We start from the raw sequence: 23,947 nt of genomic DNA, 5'->3' as shown, positions 1-23,947 counted from the left end.
TATTATGGTAACTAATAAGTATTGTGGTAACTAAATAATGCCATAAAGCAATATTAAACTATGTCAAATCAGCACCTTGGACAGAGCCAGGAGAATTCAGTCAAGTGACTTTCCTCTTGGGACATTCAGCAGCAGGCGGTGAATTAACTCTGAAGGTCAAACTAAATGAGCACTTCTAATTTGGGAACCTTTATCTTAATAGTTTTAGGGCTTAGTAAAATAACTATGCACAAGAAAAGCTGGTTTATGAGCACATTTATTGTTATAGCAAATGCTTTGTTGACTTCTGATGAGTAATGGGGGCTTAGCCAACCCACCCCTTCACCCACACAACCATTTCATTATGTTTTACTCAAGTGACTCGTCAGCAAGCTGTCAACGGTCCCAGACCTTCTAATACACTGACCTGCAACATTAGGAATGCAAATAAAAACAGCTGTAGGAATGGACAGCCTTTCATAAGTCCCTTCAACATTGCAGGAGTTTATAGCCACATTAAATAGCATAAAATGTTTAGAAATGCATCGCTACAGGCCTATGAATGGTTAATCCTTATGACCATTTATTTTATCAAGATCTCAAGTTACTACTCACACATTTCCCATAAGTTCTGTGTTTTTGCCTTAATTGAAAGAAGTTGTTGGATTTTTGAGTAGGGATAGTAATTGGATAGTTATGATTATGATAGAATGGGGTTCATAGTTGTTAAAGGGATAGTTCAACCAAACATAAAAATTCAGCTTTTTTATGTCTTCAAGACTTTCCACACCTTTACATGGAACTTAAAAGGAAAACATTCCATTGTTAATCCTATTTTTCACTAACCTATATGGTGCTTTTCTGTCATTTTTAAAGTTTTAATGCTTCAGTTTCTGTCCATTGTCATTGCATTGGAAAGCAGCATGGAAAAAAAATCCTCAGATTTTTTCCCCTTTTGTTTTCAGAGGGAGAAAGGGAGTCATGTGGGTTTAAAGTGAGGAATGGGTGAATAAATAAAGACAGGATTTTTTTTTTGATTTTTTGGTGAACTGTTCTTTTAAGCCATTCCAATAGGAAACAAACTGTCATGCTTCCACACTGCTGTCTTATTCATTCACTTCATCATCTGTCATATGATCAGCTAGCAATCTTATGCAAGAACCGTGATTATGAAATGGGCCTAATACAAAAATACATTGCATTAACCCCTTGCCTTCAGTGGTATCATGTAACAACTGGTGATGCTTGCTGTCTGACCACTACACTTTCATCATCAAATTCTTGAGTAGCTGACTTCTAGTTTTTGTTTTTTCAAGACAGTATTTGGCATGCCTGCATCATTACCTTTAAATGTAACAGTACAGTAGGTGAATGTTTAGTAATATAGACATTTAGTTAGAATCACATTGGTCAGCTTAACGTTACTAACTCTTCTTAAACTTACCATGTGAACATGCAGCTGGATGTCATTTAGTCACTAGTGGTAGTGGTAATAACTCTAGACTGTAGAGGTTCAATCTGTCAGATTTATTGTTCCTGATTTTCCTTCTTGACTTTGCATTGACCACTAGGGAGACAAAGGATCAATGGGCATTCCTGGAAGAATGGTGAGTGATTTGATGATATGTACTAAGGCCAAACAACTAGTCTGTAGGATATGGCTGTATTTTTGAATAATTGGTAGGTGTCATGCCATTGACATAATTTCTAGCTGAACATTTCTAGCTGCAGCTGTAAGACACCTTTGTATTTATGGCAACCAAAGGTCACATTGATAATATAAAGTCAGACTGAAGTGAAGAGTAATGTTTGCTTTAGTTACCAGAGTATGTTATATACAGAATCCAGTATCAGTGGTTAGTATAACTTCCTAAATCATTTTGACCTGTTTTAGCTTTCACTGTGAATGTAAGCATTCACAATATTTCATATGAATTTCTTCCAAAAGTTTAATGTAGTGTTTCAGCACAACTATATGATGTATACCAAAAACTATAGCTTATTTATTTAGCCAGAAAATGGTTCCCACTTTATCACCACCATTAATAGTTAACAAAATGTCTGAATGTGAAGTCTGAAATATTTCACAGCCCCCACTGTCACATTTGAACAAGGTCTGAAAACCAGAGTTCTTTCTGGCTGCATTTGATGAGAAACTCTCTCTCCTTATTACTCAATTTGTCTTGGCTGCTTGGAAGAAACTATTTTGTATATATATCCACAGAGAGACAATACGTACACATTCAAAATGAGAGAAACAGATTTGAAAACCACAGACAGTTGTGAGCTCTGTTTTACCCACTCATTCATAAGATTTGTGCATTTGGAATTGCCCATTTTTCAGATTAGCGCAATGCATGATATGTGGCAAAAGAAAGCAGGATTAACCAAAATCCACATAGTCATATAGATGTCCCCCTGGAGCGTAGCAGCTACTCTTCATTAAACATTTTCAGCAAGAAACCGATAAAACTGCATTGTCCTCAAAGGAGACATTCCAGACTTTTGACCCTTGTATGGTTGCATACTCTAAGCTCACCCTGATGCTTTCTCTTGAAAAACAATCCCTACCTAAAAGCAGGTTTCAGCAGTGTTCAGCTCAAACTGTGAGCCCCAAGCAGAGCTTTCCATATTTCACCCAGTGTAAAGCTACATTGTGCTTCTTTAGATTCTCACAGGAAGCATTTTTTTTCACCCTTCATGGCTTATCCTTCCCCCCTCCAAACTCCTCCACTGACCAGTCTGTCTGTGAGAAAAGTTAGCAGCCCCCTCATCTACTATCCATTACGCCCCACAGGCCAGCAGTGCAACACTCTAGTGCTTATGTTCCCCTGTAGCTTCCACCCCTCAACAACCAAAAATGCTCCAGTACATCAGTGTGTCCCATTCTCCCGACCTCCAAACACTCCGTCTCTGCTGCTGCATGCCCATGTCCTCTCAGAACCTCGCTAACATTGGTTCCTCTCTCTGTCTCTCTCCTTCTCACTGTGCATGTGACTGTGTCTGCTGTGACTGACCAGGGCTTAAAGGGAAACCTGGGGGAGAAGGTAAGTGCAGGATGTCGGCCTGCATGTGCAGAATTGAGACTCTCTCATTGTGGGTGGCTGTGTTGATGCGGGTGGGTGGGGGGGACAACCCGAACCTATTGCACAAAGTGCACAGGTATCGTGATTTATATCAGGAAGACTTTAGGCTTTATTTTGAAAGGCCTTGGGGGTCACATTCGGAAGACGTTTCCCACAATGCTTGGATTACCTGTGTTTATTCTTGCAGCACTCTGAAGTTTTAAGACTCCCCACTCTAGACAAAGAGATGTTTGGAATGGAGCAGCTTACGAAACCCTACCACTTCTAGACACGTCCAAAACTATCTAAAAGTTGTGTAGTCACTGGATGTGTCCTTGAGTCTGTATTTGGTATGAGTGAGCACTCTATGCTGGATTTAGTGCATTGAACTTCAGTTCCTGTTGTGGCAAATGTGGTTTGAGCTGTTCTTAAACCAGTCCCTTTAGGCAGCTGCGCTCAGTGTTTGTACAAGCCAGCAGTTCTGTGGCCTCCCTTCATCAAGCGTGAATGATGTGTAATGTCTGAGGCCGAACAAGCAATGTGTGGAGGAACATGTTCCTCATCCTTCACCATCACAGAAAAATAGTGAAACTGTATGGTTACCCTCACTTGCCAGAAAAACATTGGGGTTATAAAGAACTTGGAAAGGAAATAAATAGCAATGTGATGACCGAGCCGACAAGTAGAGAAGCAGACAATATATGACCTTGGAAAGACCCACCAGATTCTTGTCCAGAATAATCAGTGGGCTTCCCTCGTTGTTTCAAAGGTATAATTTTTATCCTCTCTTTTTAAGTGCGGCCATGTTTTACCTTCCAGCAAGGGTAAGTCTTGACCCAACAAATTTTGGGTGAAGATCCTCACTTCATTAGATATTAAAACAAACCCCCTCAAGATGAATTGGGCACGCTAGCCCTGAAATTGGCAGCTTTAGCGCTTCAGCCCTCAGGTAAATAAATTCAGCTAAATCATAATTGGTTGCGTTGGAATGCTCAAGCCAAAAATCAGGCGAATTGGTGATTGATTGGTTGAACTTTGCAAGAACTGCAGAACTTGAGACAACTTGAGATGTATTCTTTACAGAGAAAAGATTACTTGCTGAACGAAATGAAATCTGTGAAGATCGTATCATTCATTAGTAAGTCCAATCCTTGAATATCAGCAGAATTTTTTGCTCCTGCTTTGGCTCATTGTATTTGGACTCTTTGTCCTGTACCCGTTCCTAGCTGCCAAATGCTTGTAATGTAAGCCTGTTCAAAGGGATATCTCTAGATCTTCGGTTGTCCTGTTGCACAGATCTCTGCAAGATTCTGTGGGTAACCATAGACCTTGAGGGCAAAGCTTAGTCTTTTCCTTTTCCACAACCTGGAAATCAGTTTTGTAAATCACCCTTTTCACTCACCAGTAACCTTTATAGGCGATTAAAAAAAAAGTGCTAAAACAAATACTTCTCTATCCTGTGATAAAGTGGGCATCGAACCAGAACAATTTAAAATTGCCCACAATTTGATGGATGGCTGGGTCATCAAAGGTGTCTTCCTGATAGAGTTTCACATAAGAGAGCTAATTAGGGAAAGTGCTGGAAACCCGAGAGCTTTCCTGTCTGACCACAGAGCATTGCGGGATTGCGCTTGGATGTTTGGTGCAGTGTTGCGGACAGGCCGGCACAGTGCAAATCACCTTGTTTGCGCCAGATAACCAGCCCGCCGGGCCAATGCTCCCTGACCCTCCCAACTCACTGTCAAGGCATAAATTACAACCCTAAAATGAGAACCTGGGTCTGCTGACATTTTACTTACAGACCAAAACACCATGTTCACCTCTGAGCCACATGCAAGCGCTCTCCGTGAGGTGGCTTAGCAAAAGAGTTATGTTAAACAGATGTTACAGGGTGTTTCAGAGAACATTTTTCTATTCTGCAGATACAATATATTCACTGATACGTTTGGCTTTGTGTACTAGGTGTAGGTGTAGTGGATATCATTCTGTCTCTTTTCTGTCAGTTCCTCTCCTCACTGTCTTTCTACCTCTCTATCTGTCCGTAGGGAGCGCCAGGAGAGCCAGGTCTTTCTATCATTGGCCCACGAGGACCTCCTGTAAGTGTTTGCTCTGTCACTGCTAAAGCTCTTCATCATCTTCTCCTAATGTCAGCTCTCCAGAGTAGATACAGGTCATAGTGCAGATTTTAGAAACTTTTAGCCTGAATCTTTTTATGATTCCGGGGGTTCTTGGCAAATGTTTCTTCAATTTTTTTTCTTCCCGCACTGAAGTTACAGACCACCCCAAAGTGAGCTTGATAAATATGTGGTGTAGGGTAGATAAGCAGGATCAGCGTCCTTCAGCACACTACTGTATGTGGAGCAAATCCAATAAATCTCTACTAATCAAGACGCAATCTCTAATGTGCACGAACAGGACGGGGATCCCACAGCAGCTTGTATGGAAGCATTTACACTTCATCAGAGTATTTCGGGTCTGTGACTCCCACATAATGATGCCCATTTGGATTCTCATCTTCATTAGCAGGGAGGAATGAAAACATCCCAGCCCTTGTCATTATAATCCAGACATTAGCCGTGCAGATTGCGCTGTATCTGTTAATGAATGGTCAGCCATCAGATGAAATGGGGCTTTCCCCCAAACTGGCATGCTTTCCCTTTCCATACATTCCACTCAGTAAGACAAAAACGCAATGTTACGCTGTCAGAAACGTAATTTCCTTGCTGATTATGCTGTGCATAACCTGTGGTTTCCCCATTTATCCCAGCACACTCTTATGGGAGGGCCTTCAGACTGTTCAGACATCTGTTTTTCTGCTTGCTGATTATACACTTCTCTATACCTATGACCCAGCATCCCTAACAGGGCATCAGGAGTGGACATCAGGCATAGAGAACTGGTGACAGGGAGATGTTTCTTTGCAGGGAATGTCTTAAGCAGGTGAGCTGAGAGCATAGGCTTTGTCCTCACCTCCAAAAGCGTCACAGAGGTTGATTTGAGGCAAAAGTGTGCAAAGGCCAGTGGAAATGACTGCTTTAGCCAGGCAGGTAGACATGATGGGATGGTAACAGTTTCTTTCTCACACATAAGTGGGGCAGTATAGGGAATAGACAAGAGGGATCATTAGATGATGTACTGAGCTGTCATTCGATCAACAGTTACTATCTTGGCTGATCAGGCGGGGAACATGGTTAAGACTGAAAGTAAAACAAAGATATAACATAAATACAAGCTATGGTTAACTTAACATTGAAACTTTGACAGGTCTTAAAAAATAATAATGCTAAATTTTTTTTTTTGATCCATTAGCATTCCTGGACCCCAGTTTGAAACCCCTGTCTTATGTTGTCAAGTACTGTATCTTTTGTTGTATTTGTCATGTTTTGTTCAAGGTACACTTTGAAAAATTGTGTCTGTTCTGAAAACAACTGAAAAGTGATATTTAATCTGGGTTTAATTCCAAGACAGACTGCTGTCAGGAAATTGATGTTGTTCACTCCTGAAGAATGTTATGTATTGCGGCCATAGTGTATTTTTTGTTTAGAGGAGTTCTTTTCAGTAGACTAGACTTGTTTTATTTAATTGTTTTCTGTTACTCTTGGCTACACTTTCATGCCATCAAAATGAATGTTGTCAGTTCTGTTTCGGGTGATTCTGCTGCTACTTCCATTATTGCAGACCAGGTTTCCAAGGCAGAGAAAATTAACCATGTTCCAATAACTACCTGAGACCCAGACACACAATCCCCTTCATTAGCTCTGTTCACCTCTTCCTTGTAATTTTCTCTCAGGTCGCTCCAATGCAGTCCTTTTTTGCCAGGCATATTGAATGACTTCCTCTTTTCCCAAGGGCTACAAAAGTTTTTTTTCAGGAAAGCAAACTTGTCATGGTTCACAGTAGAATGTAGCACTAATCATTACTGACATTTACTTATTTAATTTGTTAGCTTTGTCTCATTGGCTCTCACATTCATCAGATTGTTCTTTCCAGTGTTGAATTTCAGTTGGTGTCCCACAGTTTTTAGAGCTTTATTTGTCTTTGTCTCCTCAAAGTGCTTCCTAGAGAGCAGGAAGGCTCCTGTCCTTCAACCTCAATTACGACACAACTGAGTTTGGAGGAACAATACCGCATCTCTCAACACAGACCTCATTTCATCGAGTTCACATAATCCTCATGTTTTTCCTATAGAGAATAACTCCTCTTCTTTTTTCTTTCTGTCTTCCCTCAGGGACAACCCGGTACTAGAGGATTTCCAGGCTTTCCGGTAAGTGACTTTTGTCTGAAGTCAATTGGAAAAAATTGTGTAGAGTTTATTTGTTAGTTTATAAAAGCCATCAGTTAGCCACAGCTTCGGTAGCCCCTTATTTAATGGATATATGTGGAAATGACTCGAGGAAGTGAGAATAAACATATAGTAGACGTGTACAGCTGTCATTCTAGAACAGTGGTTTTCAAACCTTTTTAAAAGCGACTCTATTTTTTTCTTTTTAAATTGACGCGACCAATTTACATGCAACAAATCAAGCATAGATAGATAGATAGATAGATAGATAGATAGATAGATAGATAGATAGATAGATAGATAGATAGATAGATAGATAGATAGATAGATAGATGGATGAAATTAGTTAGGGTGCTTTAGCCTTCATGCACATCTTTTTATACGTAACATATTTTGTCCAGTCAATTATTATGATTATCACTGTCAGTCATTGTGATTTCAAGAGGGAATACTCAATTACTCCATACAGTCACTTCTGAATCTTTGCAGTGTATACGCCAAGTTGGTCTTCTTAACAGCATGAAAAACAAAACTTATTCAAATTCTGAATGAATTATATATGCAAAAAGAGCACTCCCTTTATATCCACCGGAAAGCTGTCACTCATTTGGTGACCCACTTGAGGGTCGGGACCCAGGGCTTGAAAACCACTGAAGTTGGATAATGTGAGATTATATAGGCACTGTAAGGTGTATAAATGTCCCTGTGCCTTTTCTATAGGCAGTCTGCTTGCTCAAGATGATGAAAAAGATTTTTAGGTGTTTATTACCCTGCATGATCACTGATCTGCTGGACACATTGGGTAAACAGAGTTAAAGTACAATACCCACAGTGTTTCTAGTAAGTCTTTTACGCTTCACCTCTGCCTTGGCCTGACCCTCAAGGAAATACCTTTTTTTCCATAAACATTGTCATATTAGTCAGCTAGTCTAGACAGGAGAATTGGAGCTGTTTTGTGTCTTCACAATGTCACCAATCTGCTGTTCTCCCACTTTTTTTCCAGGGCCCCATCGGCTTGGACGGGAAACATGTGAGTTATGCTTCATTCCTTACAAATGGTTCAGTGATTGGAACCTCCGAACCATTGTACCAAATTATTTGGCAGTAATTGATAATTGACTGTCATTTTGGCAATGAAGAGAATAATTATGGTAATAATAATTATGCTAATTATTGTAATAAATTCTCTATTGTCACCATCATGACAGAATATAAAATCAATAACAATATGTGCACAAAGAATGCAGTGATTTATATTACCTTCAAAGATTAAAGAGAATGAATATTTTTCCTTTGCCAAACCTTTGCAAAACTTTTTTCTTCAATCTTACAGGGACAGAATGGTCAAAAGGGTGATATGGTAAGCATTTTTATTACCATTTAAAACATTTTTTGCCATCATTAACTCTTTAAAGGTCCAGTGAAAAAACAATTTCTTATTAATGTGTTCTTAAGAAAAGACATTTTAACCTTGGCTGGAATAAACTGAAGAATACAAATCTTAATACTTTTAGTTTAAAAGGACACTTTTAGTTTAATGAGATCTGTCATGTTTGCTTTCACTAATGAAATACTGTTGGAACAAAAACCATCTGTCATAAAGAGAAATATGTAAAAAAGTAAAACATATCATAAAGAGAAATTTGTCAGTGTCTATAAAACTCACCAGTTGAGCCATTAGTTTTCAAGATGGTTTGTTACAGTGATGTTTATCTAGGCTGTAAGCATGGCCATATAAATTCACAAGAACAACACTCTTCTAGTTTGATTTATGGGCAGAGTGACTAAATGGTGGTATGTGTGAGAGAAGAGAGGCTGCTTACACATTCAATTCAGTGGGGTTTGTCAAAAGTGACTTTAAGTCAGTATCTGTATGACTTTGGCCACCTGTGGTGTATTAAAACAAGACCATTGGGTTGGCTCTGTCCTCTTAAACTGCAATTTAAAAAATATTGTCCACATCTTTCTTTTACGTGATGAAAGACAATGGGCAGAGACATTATGCTTCCAAACTGTGAGCTTTAAACCATTCCTTGTGAAACATAGTACAACCTCTGTGTTCTTTCTTTTATAGCATTGTGAGAAATGGCAAGCTTAGAAACTATAAAAGAAAGGCATTTTTCCAAAATGACACCTTTATAAGACAGCATCAGAGCTGAACGGCCCCTGCTGAGCTTTTGAACATGCCACATTGAGCTATTAAATAATAGATAGCTTACCCAAATACAACCTAAGCTGGATTTTTCATCTTTTATTGACAAGTTTCTACTCAGATTCTCCATGCTCTACATTTGTTCATTTGTTCATGGTAGTATTATTTAATCAATCTAGCTGTCAGCTCTAAGGCTGTGGATTACATGTTTTTTAAAGAGAGCATAATCCATTGTGGGACATTGTTTTATTAATACCCTCCATACAAGCACACAATGACACTTGTAACCTACTAAAGCTTCCTCAAGCAAAATTTAGCTTCAGCCTTAGGACTTAAAAAATAAATAAAAAAATTAAAAAGGTTTCTTTTTGTTTTTCCTTTTCTAACATAAGAAAATAATTTATAAGGATTGTTTGTGCTTGTTATGGCTGAGAGGTTCTGTAAACAGGAAAAGTTAATCATGGACAATTCAGTAACACTTCCATATTGATATCCTGATAATTTTCCAGGGTCCTCGTGGTCCTAAAGGAGTACCAGTAAGCATTTGCTTTAATATGTATTATTATATAGTCATAATTTCACTCAGAGTTCAGAGTTTTCATGTGGGAGTGGAAAGTTATGCATAAATCAGGTTTTCGATGGACTTTAAGTTTTTGTTCAAATCTTCTTTTTTTCAGGGTGAACCTGGTCCAAAAGGAGAGAAGGTAAAAATAGCAGCTAATTTTATTATAATTTGTGAAATGCCCCTAGAGGACTATGTGTGATGAATATTTTTTTTTTTTTTTTTTTCTAGGGTGTATGTGGTGACTACACTCACAGGGTGAGTGAATGTTTTATTGAACTTATTGAATTGATATTGTGATATCATAAACACAGTTCATTTATATATTAAAATAAGCTACCAAATACGATTCAAAGGTTATCTGGTGCTGAGCGCCGAAAAAATTCCAAGCAAATGTTTTCATTCCAGTTTACGTGATATTCTTCTATTTGTCAAAGTGATTTGTCATGTTTTCCCTTAAAAAGACATTTACAATATGTTTTGCAGTTAAATTAGAGACATTAGAAAGAGGGGGAAAGGGCAGGAACAGTAGATTGACAGCTTGGATGTTGTCCCAGATAGGCAGCACATGAGCACGTGCCAAGGCAGGGCCTCAAACTTGATCTGCTCTCTCTCTCTCGGGGAAATCACAGTTTCATGTAAACAAGGCAATTTTACCAACAGCTTGCTGAATTGGATTTGATAAGGCTCTCTGTTAAAGACGGCCAACTTTCCAATGTGGTGGATAGGGGTTTTGGTAACAGCTCTGGCCTATTTAAAAGTAATTTTGGCCTTTTAAAGCTATTTGATCAATTATGTAATCTCAAAAACAGCACAAGATATAAAAACAGAAAAATAGCCTTGGCAGTAGATGTTTCTACTGAATCTGTGTTTGGCTTTAAAAAAAGAAAGAACAGTAATAGCAGCAGGACACAAGTTGATAGTCTTCTTTCTAAGTATTTCATCACTGTTTTTATTGTGTATAAATAAGTGTATTAAGTATATCATACAGCCATATCACATCAAAACAGAGCTGTTTTTCATGCATGTCGGCTATAGGCCACATGGGAGGCAGTAGACTATTTAGAAAGCTGCACATAAGGGTGGTCTATTTGGGTGGTTGTGTACTATAGGTTCTGTGCAGTTCGGGTTAAACCCAGAGGTCACTGCGCTAGACTGAAAGGATACACCCTACAGTGGTGGAACAAAAATGGGAATTATCACTTGTGTGTGTGTGTGTTTATGTATCCGTATCCATATCCGTGTATTTGTATGTTGGGCCATCTTAAGCAGGGGCTCCCGATGAAAACGCTGGCAGCTTTGCGCTCCAGTCAGGCTCTAATGTTGAAGGTTTGTGGGCTGTTCGCTGTCCCTCATCCCTAATACCGTGATATGTGTGTTACAGTCCTGCTGCAAAGAGAGACATAGCTGAGAACTGTGCTCTAGTTTATTCACGTGTACTGCTGGAGGTGCAGAAAAGTGCCTGTTATTATAACTGATTGAAAACACTGTGGGAATTTATAATGACACATCTTAACATGCAGCTGTTCTCCTGCTTTTTCTTTGGCCTTCTCAGGGAACTTTTATGGTTGTGGTATATCATTTTAAGGTACACTATGCAACTGTAACTTTATATGGCATCAAAAATGCATCCAAATGTTAAATACATAAATACCATGTGTCTTTCATATTTTGATTGGCCTCCTTATGCATAGAGTACCTTAACATAATGTAACTTTCTGATAAAATTGATTGCAGGGAGATAAGAACACTTAAAAGCACTTACACTTGTCTTCTTGATTTGCTTGTACTTTCCTCTTACTCAGCGAGCCAATATAGATTCAGTGAGCCAATATACATAATAAATTTTTTTTACTTAATATTGCTTTTTTAAAATATATATAACTGATAATATATTTATATCTTGTATTTGAATTATTAAATGTTACTATATTTGAATATGTACACTACAGTTCCAGAGTTTGGGGTCAGTGAGATTTTTTTCAAAGATGTATTAAATTGATCAAAAGCGACACTAAACCATTTATAATTCTATAAAGAATTATATTTTAAATAAATTCTACTCTTTTGAACTTTCTATTCTTCAAATTATCCTGAAAATAAATGCATAATTGTTTCCACATAAAGCTCAACTGTTTTCAACATTGATAATAATAAGAAATGTTTATTAAATCAGCATCTTAGAGTGATTTCTGAAGGATCATGTGACACTTAAGACTGGAGTAATGATGCTTAAAATTCAGCTTTGCATCACAGGAATAAATTACAATTTAAAATATATTCCAATAGACAACAGTTATTTTAAATTTTAATAATATTTCACAATATTACTGTAAGAGACAAACCTTACCAACCCCAAATCTTTAAATGGTAGTGTAATTTTCATGCACAGTACAGTCCCAAAATCTGAAACCCCATTAAAAATGTGGTATTTTTTTCCATTTAAACCTGGAAATAAACAAAATGTTTTAGGATTTTGAAAAATTAAACCAACATTTGATTGAATTAGAATTTAAAAGTCTGCATTTTCGGAAGTCTTCAGTTCTTTGGGATGCATTTTATGAAAATAAAATTTCATTGTATGAAATACAGGCAACTCCCAAGAAGGCAAGTTGTATTTAAGGTAACATCAGTTATTAGTGGTATATCTATGGTTCAATAACTCTTCAATCTGTACTTTGCAATGCTGCTGATCTCAACAGAAACGCCGTATTGTCAACGCCTGTGCTGGAGGACAGGCCACAGTAAGTGCGAAACTCTCTTTGTGGCAAGACTGAATCCAGCCTGATCTACACAGCACTGTTGCAGAGTCACAGATGCCATCACAGTGGAAATGAAGATGGAAACATTATCACTGATAATGATAATGTTTGATATCCAAATGTTTTAAATTAAGGCTGTCACTCGATTATCGATATTAATTCAGTGGCATTGCATAGACTTTACAAAAAGTGGACTAGGAAGTCAATAATTTATTTGAACTACATATTATTGAACATAAATTATTTTGAATGAATTTGATGATTAATTGTGTTTAATCCGCTCTGATGGACCCGTGTCTTTGTTCAGTGATGCTGAATCCTTTTGCCTCTGCCTTTTCATGTATCTACTTCATCTCTCTCTTTCTCTATGCCCTTGCCTTGCTTTTTCCTCACTGTTAACTCTCTTTTTCACTTGTTTTTCTGTTTTTCCCTTACCCTCCTCTCCTCTTTCTGGCCTGTTTCCTTCCTTTGGCCTCCTGGTGAACTTGCTGGCCTGGTGGGTTTGTGCACCGTGGCCCACCTGTGCTTTGTGACCTCAGCAGATGTTGCCCATCACCGTCCGCAACATGCCCTCAATAAGCCCTCTAATCCTAAAGCGCCTCAAGGTACATCTCTCTCTGCCATCCTCGCACCCCTTCTCTACGGATGCCAACCTATGTCCACCCTCTGCCAGCCGGGCCTGTTAGTTTCCTCCCTGGGGCCATTAACAGTTACAGAGCTCTAGAAAAATATCATAGCCAATAGTTTCATTGTCATGATATGACACAGTCCACTTGAAATACACTTATTTCCTAAAATAATGTCCAGTTCACAATATTTATAGGTATATAAACCCTACCCCACAGGAAGACATTGTCCATCTGTTTTAACTGGACATCAATAAAAGTCACTAATACATAATGGATAATCCTTATGTCTAGTCCTATTTTAATGTTGGGCAAATTTAGGGATTGTTCAAGTATTTTTAAACTATCATCTGAATGGTATACATAATGGTATTGTAATACCTTTTCAGAGATTATTTTGGAAATAAAGGACTTAAAATACAACTACTAGAGAATTTGAGATGTTTTAGATTTGATTAGACCATGAAATCAGGTCACATCTGTTAACTTTGAGGCAAAGTTACATTATAATTTGTTAACATAAGTTAATGCATCAGGTTTCATGAACAATAAACATACATTTTTAAAGAATTCTACAATATAGATTAATATTAATTTTACTATTGTTCATTGTCAATTCATGCTTGTTGATATTATATTAACGGTCACACTTTATTTTAATGTGTCCTGGTTACAAATATGTACTGAGTAATATGAATTAACTGCATGTACTTATTGTAGGCTAAGGATTTGGTTTAGTGTTTCTTGTAATTATGCATAATTTACTATCATGCCTTATAATACATTTAACCTGTAACAAGGACACATTAAAAGTGTTCTCATATTAACTGATGTTAGTTTATACAACATGCTAAAAATAAATGTATATGTTTATATTTTACCAATATTAATAAATACTATAAAGTATTTTTGAATTCATTTTAGATGTTTCATTAGCTAACATAAAAAAATTTAACACTGTTGTAAATTGATACCAATTAACTTCCAGCAAATATACACAGTAAAAAAAAATTCTCTTAATGGAAAACAGTCCAAAACTCATCGGCATGTCCTTTTTTTTGTCTTCCAATCAGCTGCTCTCTAAAATGAAAACTAAACTACATTCGGTAAGCCATTTCATTGGGTGTTTATAAGCTCACAATGTTCATTTATATCCTTTGTCAGTCTACAGTTACTCATCAAATCCCTTAAGAACAATGAGCAAGACTTTTGCCATATTAAAACAAACAGAAGTTTCAAAATCTGACTGTATAATCCGCACAACGACAGTCGAAAGATAACAAAAGAATGAGAGAGCTTATTTTGCAGCAAAATGAATCTTTCCTCCATTTAAAGGGAGATGTCAGCCCTCCACTTTGGCTTTATTAAAAGGCTCTATGCCTTTACTGCCCGCTCCAGGAAGTGCCCCTGGCACAGGTTGACCACAGTTGGCATCCGTCCTCCATCTTATTTCTACAGGTGTGTAGTCTGTGTGCACCGATTTAGAGCACCATGTTTGGAGGCAATGGTACAGACTGTTGAAGACCACAATGTTAGGGAAAGAACTTTGCAGCTGATTGGCTGGGTCTTCAGGTTGGGTCGGGTCTGTGCATTGGATGGAGATCATGGAATGTCTACATTTAATGGATCTACATCTGGCCTCATAAATCAAATCTAGACAAGTCCTGTCAAGAAATAAATGAATAAAATATGGATCTGAATCTGATGGATGTGTTCCGGATTTCTCTGAGCTTCAGAGTGCTACTGAACAGAGACTGCATTAAAGAAAAGCCTCTCTTTGTCACGGTATCAGCGCTATTTGTGGTTAATCAGTCTTGTACATGGTTGCCAGCATATAGGAGGTCTATAGTAGCAGACTTGAAATAAATGCTGTTAATGGAAGGAAAATTAACTTTCACCGAGTTCTCGGGGTGCAGACTAGACCTCTTTAATGTTGAAAACAGACTTTTTTTTAAAAAAAATAATTACCCAGCAGAATCTTAAATAATCAGTTCTGCTTATGGTATTTTCTCAGGAATAGCAGGATATTGTTTAGTCCAGTCTTATTTCCTATTTTCACATCGCTCTCGCTGAGTAAATACAGGACACTTTCCTGTAGATGATTTTGTTTAGTCTTCTTCTGTGTTGAAGGTCTCCTCTTGCTGAGAAGTACCCGAGACACTTTTAAAACAGGCCATGAGTGGATCATGTAGAGTGGTGGATTTCAACTGGTGGATCAAAAAAAGGGGGGGCGGGTATCAGGGACACTGGGGAAAAGCTATGCTTACTGTAAATAATAAAATGCAACTGTCTAGAATAGCTAAATAAATAGACTTATTAACCATTAAAAAGTAGAAAAATCATTGTTTACGCCAAAGGCTGCATGTCTAATCAAACTTGCCTCAAAAAAAACATGACTTAGACTACATGGAATTTGTGTTCACTTATAACGAAGATAAACATGTTTTGTGTCGACCACAGTGTGTTTTGTTGTTATTGTTATTGGCAAAAGAACAAAACCATTGAAATTAAATTTTGTACAACAAACAAGTTTGGATCGCCGTTTGATGTACAATTCTAAATTGGGTCTTGAAACAAAACCAGTTGAGAACCACTGAAGAAGATCCGTGAGGCCACAAGCAATATTATAGGGTTTGCAAAGTTGAAGCCATTAGCTAATGGTCACTGGGCCTCTGAATCACTTCTCAAAAGCATTTAAGTGTAAATTTGTATTCTTTCCCATTTTAATTTTTTTTTTTATTATTATTAAAATCCATTCTTTTTTCCCAAACATGGTACTCTGTAAACTAGAATAACCACATCAATCATCTCATCCTGACTCTTGACTTTCAACACAACCTTCAGGCTTGGGTTCCTCTCAGTTTCAAATCCACTGTTTCATCACTGAATTATTGTGAATATTTAAAAAAAATTCTAAATCAAATTTTATAAAAGATTTTGAGTAGACATTCCATCAACAAAATTTCATATCTGATTATTGTGAATTACTGGATTTAAATCGGAGTGGACCCTGCCTCTGATGTTATAAACTGTACCTTATACCCAAATGACTTCTTTATCTCAGATGCTAACTTCATGTCTCTCAGCAGGGCGAGCCCGGAGCGCAAGGACCACCGGGACCTCCTGGCCCCCCAGGGCCTCCAGGGACTCCTGGCATAACTGGTGTTAGTGGGCCCCCGGTAAGTCACTGAAAATCGTCTGCATCAGTAATTTTTTTTTTTTTTTACAAAACTCATGCTATTTGCTAATTATATTTATTACAGAGCTCTCTGGAATAAATTGTTCTTTTTTGGGATTCTGCAGTCAAATATTCTTGGTATAATGACCTTTACACTGTGTAATTGTCCAAATCATTGTCTCAGGCCATAATATTGCAGTCTCTTATTTTTCACACAAAAAAATCAACTATATTTGTTTATTTACTTATTTAGATAATGTACAACATGTTTTGTTATTGCAAAATAAACCTCTTTGTGTCATGTGTGATAATGACCGCACATTCCTGTTTTGAGCATTTGCTTCATTTTTGGCATAGGGAAAACCCGGAGAACCTGGAAAACCTGGAAAAGACCCAAGGGTGAGTGTTTGAATACATGCGTTGTCATCCTTTCCTTCCTAATACGGATACTTGACCTTAAGCGAAATAAACTCGGAAGTCTGTAATGCTCCAAATGACAATTTAAGCTTCAAACTGAAAGTATGTTTGACTCAGATACTTGACATTATTTGACTGAAAACTGAAAGTGTGTTTCTTTATCTTTCATTTGTAGATGCTTCCAGGGCTAAAGGTAAGCTCGAAAAGCACACCGCTGTCCAGCTGCACTGCAATGATAGTATTTTCCACAGGCGAGTCATAAACAGGCTCACATGAAGTTCACACACAGTTCAGCAGCCTACAGGGTGGGTCTACTCTGTTGTTGCCAGAACAGAAGGGGTGGATATGCCATAATTGATTATCCGTGTTGCTGTTGGAAAAGTATGTATTTCCCCTTATGCGTTAATTGCTTTTAGACTAGGGAATTTTAATTGTACTCCATTTAGAAGCACTAGTCCCTTATAGAAGCACATTTCAACTTTCTATAAAGATTGTCTGCCAGTCTATATAACCGCTGTAACTAGAGGCTTTCTCCTTTGGACACAAAGTTCCCAATAAAGGAATACCACTCTGCTTATTGCCCGTTTTACAACTGGATAGCTCCGACTGTATGAAACAAATAAAAAGAGCAAATAGAGGTCTTTGATTGTTTTTTTTTCTTTTTTTATAGGGTGAACCTGGTGTACCTGGACAAAAGGTGAGTCTATCTATCAAACTACGTGAGTAGACTTTTATTGTTTGTGTTATCTGAAAAGCCATTCGTCAAATCCCACATTTTAGGACTAGAAATCTGGCACTGCAGTTGATTGCTTAAACAAAGCGGTTAGAAATGAATCCTTCTTCTCAGAGGAACCTTCAGGAATTAAGCTGAACTGTAAGGGAGTGACATATCAATTAATCATTCAACAGAGTGATTGAAAACCACTAAGCTACAGGGCAGAGCCCTGAATGTGAGGCTCATCAATCGCAATGCTAGTGGAAAAAGAAATTTGGCACATCACTATAAAGTCATGCTAGAGCACAGAGGAAATATTGGTGGATTAGATCTGGTTAAACTCCTCCTGCATGGCCATCTTTCTCTAACCAGTTTTGTTCTTATCTCTCAGGGTGATCGTGGTGAAGCTGGTCCAAATGGACCTGAAGGCCCCAAGGTAGGAATCTGTAACCTTTGACTGGTTTTAGCAGCTTAAATAATTAACCTGCTCCACAAGTCACCTATCACTTCTGGGTCAACTCATATCATAATCCCACCACAGAGGGTAACTTCAGACTGACAGTCCCCTTTGAGTCCGATTCAAAGCTTACTAGCTTTCTCCAGTGCACTATTGTGTCAATCAAAGTCTTGAAGGATGTAGGAAACACAGAAGTAGTTCAATTACATACTTGTTTCCATCTTTAATCAGTCCTTAAATTAAAGAGGGTGTTATCTAAAGCAGTCTGACATCAGATACCCAAATCATATAGTTTTTCTTAAGCCAGTTGGATGGCACCTTTATTGTTTGGGTTACCAGACTAACTACCATTGGAGAACTAGAGGAATTGCTCAAAGTACCAGGGGTTGCTGATAACAGCATCTGTTTGGGGTTTTACTGTCTTCCCCTTGAGCAATGTGCTTAACTCTAAAGTCACTGAGTGCATTACCCCTGAGGTAATGAAAGATTGAATTAAGATAGTAAATGGGGCTTAGTGTAATGCTATGAAAAGTGCAAAATACACTACAGTAAGTGTTTTTTAAAGATTTTTATAAAACAAATGTCTTATTCTCACCAAGGCTGCATCTATTTGATCAAAAACACAACAAAAGTAATATGTTATTCTAAATATTATTACAATTTAGAACAACCGTTTCTATTTGAATATATTTTAAAATGTTATTTATTTATTTTCAGCATCATTACTCCATTCTTCAGTGTCACATGATCCTTCAGAAATCATTCTAATATGCTGATTTCTTTATTCTTAGTAATATTTTTGTGGAAAACAATATATTATTTATTTTATTTTCTTTGATGAATAAAAAGTTAAAAAATAACATTTATTTAAAAAAACATTAAAATGTATTTACTGTCACTTTTGATCAATTTAATGCACCCTTTCTAAATAAAAATATACATTTCTTAAAAAAAAAAAAAAACTTGATCCAAGACTTGAACAGAAGTAATTTTTGTTTCCTGCACACACAACAATCTATCCACCTCATTCCACACTTGTTTCCAGAATAGCACAGAATAGAACAGTGGGTCAAACAGCTAAGCCTATGTGCAGTTACAAGTGCAGTGATTGACAATTTGTGAGGGATGCATGTTGGCACAAAAACCACATATAATTTTTTCCATGTGAAATTGTATTTGCTTTGATACAACCTATATAGTTTGCGATCTTGGATTTGTGTTACACTTTTACACTTTTACGCATGTGAACTCTGGAACAACCTGCATATCCATTCTCTTCCAAATCTACCTTTGTGGACTTGAGGTTTCTTCCATCAGCCACGTTGTTCATGTCCAACACACGCACCCAGTCAATAGCTAAAGCTTGATAGTAAGCATGTCATACAGTAAGCTTATGGAAAATTCCTCTTTATGACAGATAGAAGTTGCACTGTGTTTGTTACATTTACATTGAATCTCATCTTAGCTTTGGGGGCAGTCGTGGCCTAATGGTTAGAGAGTCATGAGTTCGAGTCTTGGTACCGGCAGGGAATGTAGGTGGGGGGAGTGAATGACCAGTGCTCTCTTGTACCCTCAATACCATGACAGAGGTGAGACCCTTGATCCTTGAACCCCCAATTGCTCTCTGGGCATCACAGCAAATATGGCTGCCCACTGCTCCAGGTGTGTGTTCACGGTGTGTGTGTGCACTTGGGTTAAATGCAGAGCACAAATTGTGAGTATGGGACACCATACTTGGCTGCCCGTCATGTCACTACACTAGCTCAGGTGAAATCTTTTGCACTAAAACAGAGAAGCAGTTATTTTGCACAACTGCACCACCTTCTGGATATTGTCAGGTGCTGTGCTCATGAATGCTCACAAAACCAGAGATTTATGGAGGCAGGCTAAAATGTGTTCTCTCCTGTGAAATGAGGTTGTCTCCTGTCTGGCCTAACATTTCTACTCGGAAAAGAGACATCTTTACATTAATCTGTTAGAGAGGTGAAAAGCCAAGTCAGTGGATTTACAATTAAAAGGTTAAAATCATAGGAGACACGTTATTCGGCACATTACCAAGACAATTAATCAGTGTCTGACTTTGCCTTCTTCCCACAAGACTTTATTTCTGAAAAATTACTGTCTGTCTGCTTAATGGATGTTTAGCTATTTACTCAGCGCTGCCAAGCCATACGGCATTGAATATGACAGAACATAAATGTTTGCTCAATAATTCCTCCACTAAATGGGAGACTGAATGGGTTGTTTAGAAAAAGATGTTGTAAACTGAAACCGTTGCTCTGATAGATGGAAATTAGTTGTTTTAGACCAAGGAAAAGCATGTCAACATTATGACCTTTGACTTATGACACCTTTTGACTTATTAGAAGCTGTTTTTGCATTTCATAGCATATTGATCACTTTGTTTGTTCTGTCTCTTTTTAGGGAATTAAAGGAGATGAAGGAATGAAGGTAAGGAACATGTGGTTTTTGCTATTGCTGTTTTTGCTTCATTGTTTTAAAATGGCCATTTTCTTATAATGGTTGGAAGTTTAAAAGTGAAATGAATAATTTTGTCTGTGTTAAAATGCTAAACTGTTAGTAACTTGTTTGTAGGGTGAATGTCCCATCTTTATAGTGCCATCAAAACATTGATCTGTTTGTTTGATCTCAAACAGTCCAACATAGCAACATTGACTCAACCAATACCATGAGTTTGGGGGCGGGACTAACTACTTGAAAATCCAATTGCAGACCAACATACAACACAAATCACCGTTTCACATATATCACACTTCAACATTCCAAACATGTATTATTGTTCTATGTATGCAAATCTTAGATTTGCATTCAGTTTTGATTATTATGTCATTTTGGGGGTTTATTATAGTCAAACATACAGTACATCTTATTAGATGCATAAATCTTATTAGAATCTTGTTAGATTTCAAGCAGATTTTTAACCTATTCATTGGCTGAAGCGTCTTGAATGAGCAGTGTTCTGTAGAGAGTAAATCTAAACATCTGAAGATTTATGTTTATGTATCACGTCCGAGTCATTTCTCCTAGTAAAGACATGCATTTGCTGGAGTGCTTACAATGTTTCTCACTGGGGAGACTGTAAACAGGAGTGGGACACACGTAAAGTTTACACCTGCTAATGCACAAATAGTCCCTATAGGATACAGCTATTCTGACTGTCTAACTACTTAATGCTAAAATAAAATAAACAAAAATGTCCTTTAGCATATAAACATTTAAATGAATAAAGCAAGTCATCCTGCAGTATGCTCTATTTTTTTAATGACAACTAAAAGAAAAAATAAATAAATGGAAGTATTACAATGACTAAAGCTAATACTGAAATGAAACTACATTTAAAGCTAAATAGAGAAATGTCAAAAGCATAAAAAAAACCTTGAATTGCTAATATATAAAAATACATAAAAAGTGGGTTCATTATAAAATACTGTAATACTATAGAAATCACAAATACGATAATAGTATTTAAATAATACTAAACAAACACTGCCTGATACCAACTGCCTCTGACTAGAAAAAAGCATGTCATCCTGTGGCTGTGATGTACTGTAGCTAAGGACATTTATCAATTTATTATTTTTTTTTAAATATGTTGTATGTCCTGCCTAATCCAGTTTCAGTAGAAAATACAACACAGGAAAGAAAACTTTGCTTGCCAAACAATTTCATGGGGTGTTTAATAAACCCTGTGTTCAGATGAGAGAGGAAGCAGAGGCTTGAGTCCATGGGCCAGACATCTTATGTGAACTCTGTGTCTAACTGAACTCCTTTACTAGCTTGAATGTGATGGAATTTTCATTTCCTCTGCATGCACATCCTGCCGCCTCCCCGACCACCCTGTAGAGCCCCATAGTAACACAGGCTCAGAGGATTACTCTAGATCATCATCTTCATCGATTTATTGTTTCTGGCTTCTGGCTTCAGAGTGTGGCAGAAGAAAACTCTTTCTCATCTCATGACTTTCTTTGGGATCACATGTCCCATGTCTGCATATGTGCTCCCGTTGGCCTTCAGCAGTTTGTGTGTATTTGTGAGGTGTGTGTGTGTGTGTGTGTGTGTGTGTCGCTCTCCTGAAGATGTCCCCATCTGTGCATTTGTGTAGGGTGAACCAGGGATGGATGGGCAAAGAGGAGAGAAGGGGGAGAAGGTACTCTGCCTGAGAAATGTAGTTTGTTGTGCATTTAACTTTGGATGGTTTGTTTGTATGTGTGTAAAAAGCAAAAATCTAACTATCGTGATATTTTTGCATGATGTTCTGAAACCTTTTGGATACATTTCCAAAACTTTGGAATAATTTAGATTTTTATGTTTATGAAAGAAGTCTCTTATGCCCATCAAGTCTGCATTCATTTGATCAAAAATACAGTAATATTGTGAAATATGATTACAATTTTAAATAACCATTTTCTCTTTGAATATAACGTAATTTTTATAATGTAATTTATTCCTGTGATGCGAAGCTGAATTTTCAGCATCATCATTCCAGTTTTTAGGGTCACATGATCTTTCAGTAATCATTCTTATATGCTGATTTGCTGCTCAGTTATTATCAATTTCATTTGGGCTCAATTATTTTTAAAGTCTTTATCAAAGAATACTTAAAATTGTATTACAGTTTTCACAAAAATATTAAGCAGCACAACTCACATTAAAATAAATAATAAAACACTGTGTGACACTGAAAGCAGCAAATCAGCACATTAGAATGATTTCTGAAGGACTGTGTGACACTGAAGACTGGAGCAATGATGCTGAAAATTCAGCTCTTCATAAAAATAAATACAAAACAGTTATATAAAACTTTAAAAACATTATATATATATATATACTGTACTGTATATATATATCTTGGTATCATTTTTGATTCACAATTATCATTTGAAGCACACATAAAAATATATATAATATATATATATATATATATATATATATATATATATATACTGTATATATATATATATATATATATACACAAAGTGCTGAGGTAGAGAGCTATAGACAAGAATTTTAGGTCCGTTCAATACACAGAGATTCAATAATGACAGAATTTTTATTTTTAAGTGAAAGGTTCCTTTAAATCAGCCTTAAATGTACATTCCTATAACTCATCCCCCCTTACTGACTCGGCACCTCTGGTAGACAACGGCTTACATTACCAAAGTCAGGACTCACAAGAGCTGAGGGCAAGACAAATGCTTTGCAACTGAAACCAGGATGTGCACAAAGACATATGACCCATTCCCGGATTCATGCTGAGAGAGCAGAGGGATTGCACGCTAAGAGAAAAACAGTCTGCAAGCTCAAGACATTCCCTACTTCCTTCAGCTGAGCACCTGTGCGTCTGATTTACAGGCATCTTATCCTTCTGTTTGTTTGAGAGTCCCCTGTTACACGCAGCTTGATGGACCTAGCATACTTCTTTTTGCTACCTGCCGTTGTCCCTGCCAAACATGTGCTGCCATACTCTTTGATTGTTAGGTCTGTTGTCATGACAATGCTTTGTGTTTCTGCATTTGAGTGCTGTGTTTAAATATATGAATGTTTTCATCATCAGACTCAGCAGACATACCATTTTGGGAGCTGACAGATGAATTAGCACATCTGCAGCAGTGCTATATTTAGTATTTTTTATACATTTATATATATACCACTCGATCACTGCCTCTAATTAAATGCAGAAACATTTATTGTTTGAGTTTGGGGATAAAGGATTGCTTGTGGATGGGGCTGT

At 37.3% G+C, this 23,947-nt stretch overlaps 1 protein-coding gene across 32 annotated transcripts in view; it reads left to right on the top strand.

Moving 5' to 3' along the window:
• Positions 1–23,947, top strand: part of LOC109094588 (collagen alpha-1(XIII) chain-like) — a 96,298-nt gene that overhangs the window by 50,499 nt on the left and 21,852 nt on the right. For 8 of the 32 annotated variants that reach the window (XM_042768554.1, XM_042768552.1, XM_042768558.1 and 5 more), the window contains 17 exons: positions 1,551–1,586; positions 3,000–3,026; positions 5,090–5,140; positions 7,273–7,308; positions 8,330–8,356; positions 8,660–8,686; positions 9,988–10,014; positions 10,156–10,182; positions 10,272–10,298; positions 13,342–13,407; positions 16,515–16,607; positions 16,964–17,005; positions 17,199–17,216; positions 17,694–17,720; positions 18,130–18,174; positions 20,620–20,646; positions 22,319–22,363. In XM_042768554.1, coding sequence (XP_042624488.1) covers positions 1,551–1,586; positions 3,000–3,026; positions 5,090–5,140; positions 7,273–7,308; positions 8,330–8,356; positions 8,660–8,686; positions 9,988–10,014; positions 10,156–10,182; positions 10,272–10,298; positions 13,342–13,407; positions 16,515–16,607; positions 16,964–17,005; positions 17,199–17,216; positions 17,694–17,720; positions 18,130–18,174; positions 20,620–20,646; positions 22,319–22,363 — 648 coding nt within the window. Of the gene's footprint in view, positions 1–1,550; positions 1,587–2,999; positions 3,027–5,089; positions 5,141–7,272; positions 7,309–8,329; positions 8,357–8,659; positions 8,687–9,987; positions 10,015–10,155; positions 10,183–10,271; positions 10,299–11,309; positions 11,370–12,742; positions 12,785–13,341; positions 13,408–16,514; positions 16,608–16,963; positions 17,006–17,198; positions 17,217–17,693; positions 17,721–18,129; positions 18,175–20,619; positions 20,647–22,318; positions 22,364–23,947 lie in introns of all 32 variants that reach the window. The other 24 variants (XM_042768550.1, XM_042768549.1, XM_042768545.1 and 21 more) reach the window with 15 other exon arrangements.

Source organism: Cyprinus carpio, chromosome A13, assembly GCF_018340385.1.
Source record: "Cyprinus carpio isolate SPL01 chromosome A13, ASM1834038v1, whole genome shotgun sequence".
Lineage (NCBI taxonomy): Eukaryota > Metazoa > Chordata > Actinopteri > Cypriniformes > Cyprinidae > Cyprinus > Cyprinus carpio.
The sequence above is the reverse complement of the archived record's forward strand: the minus strand, read 5'-3'. Positions and strand labels throughout refer to the sequence as shown.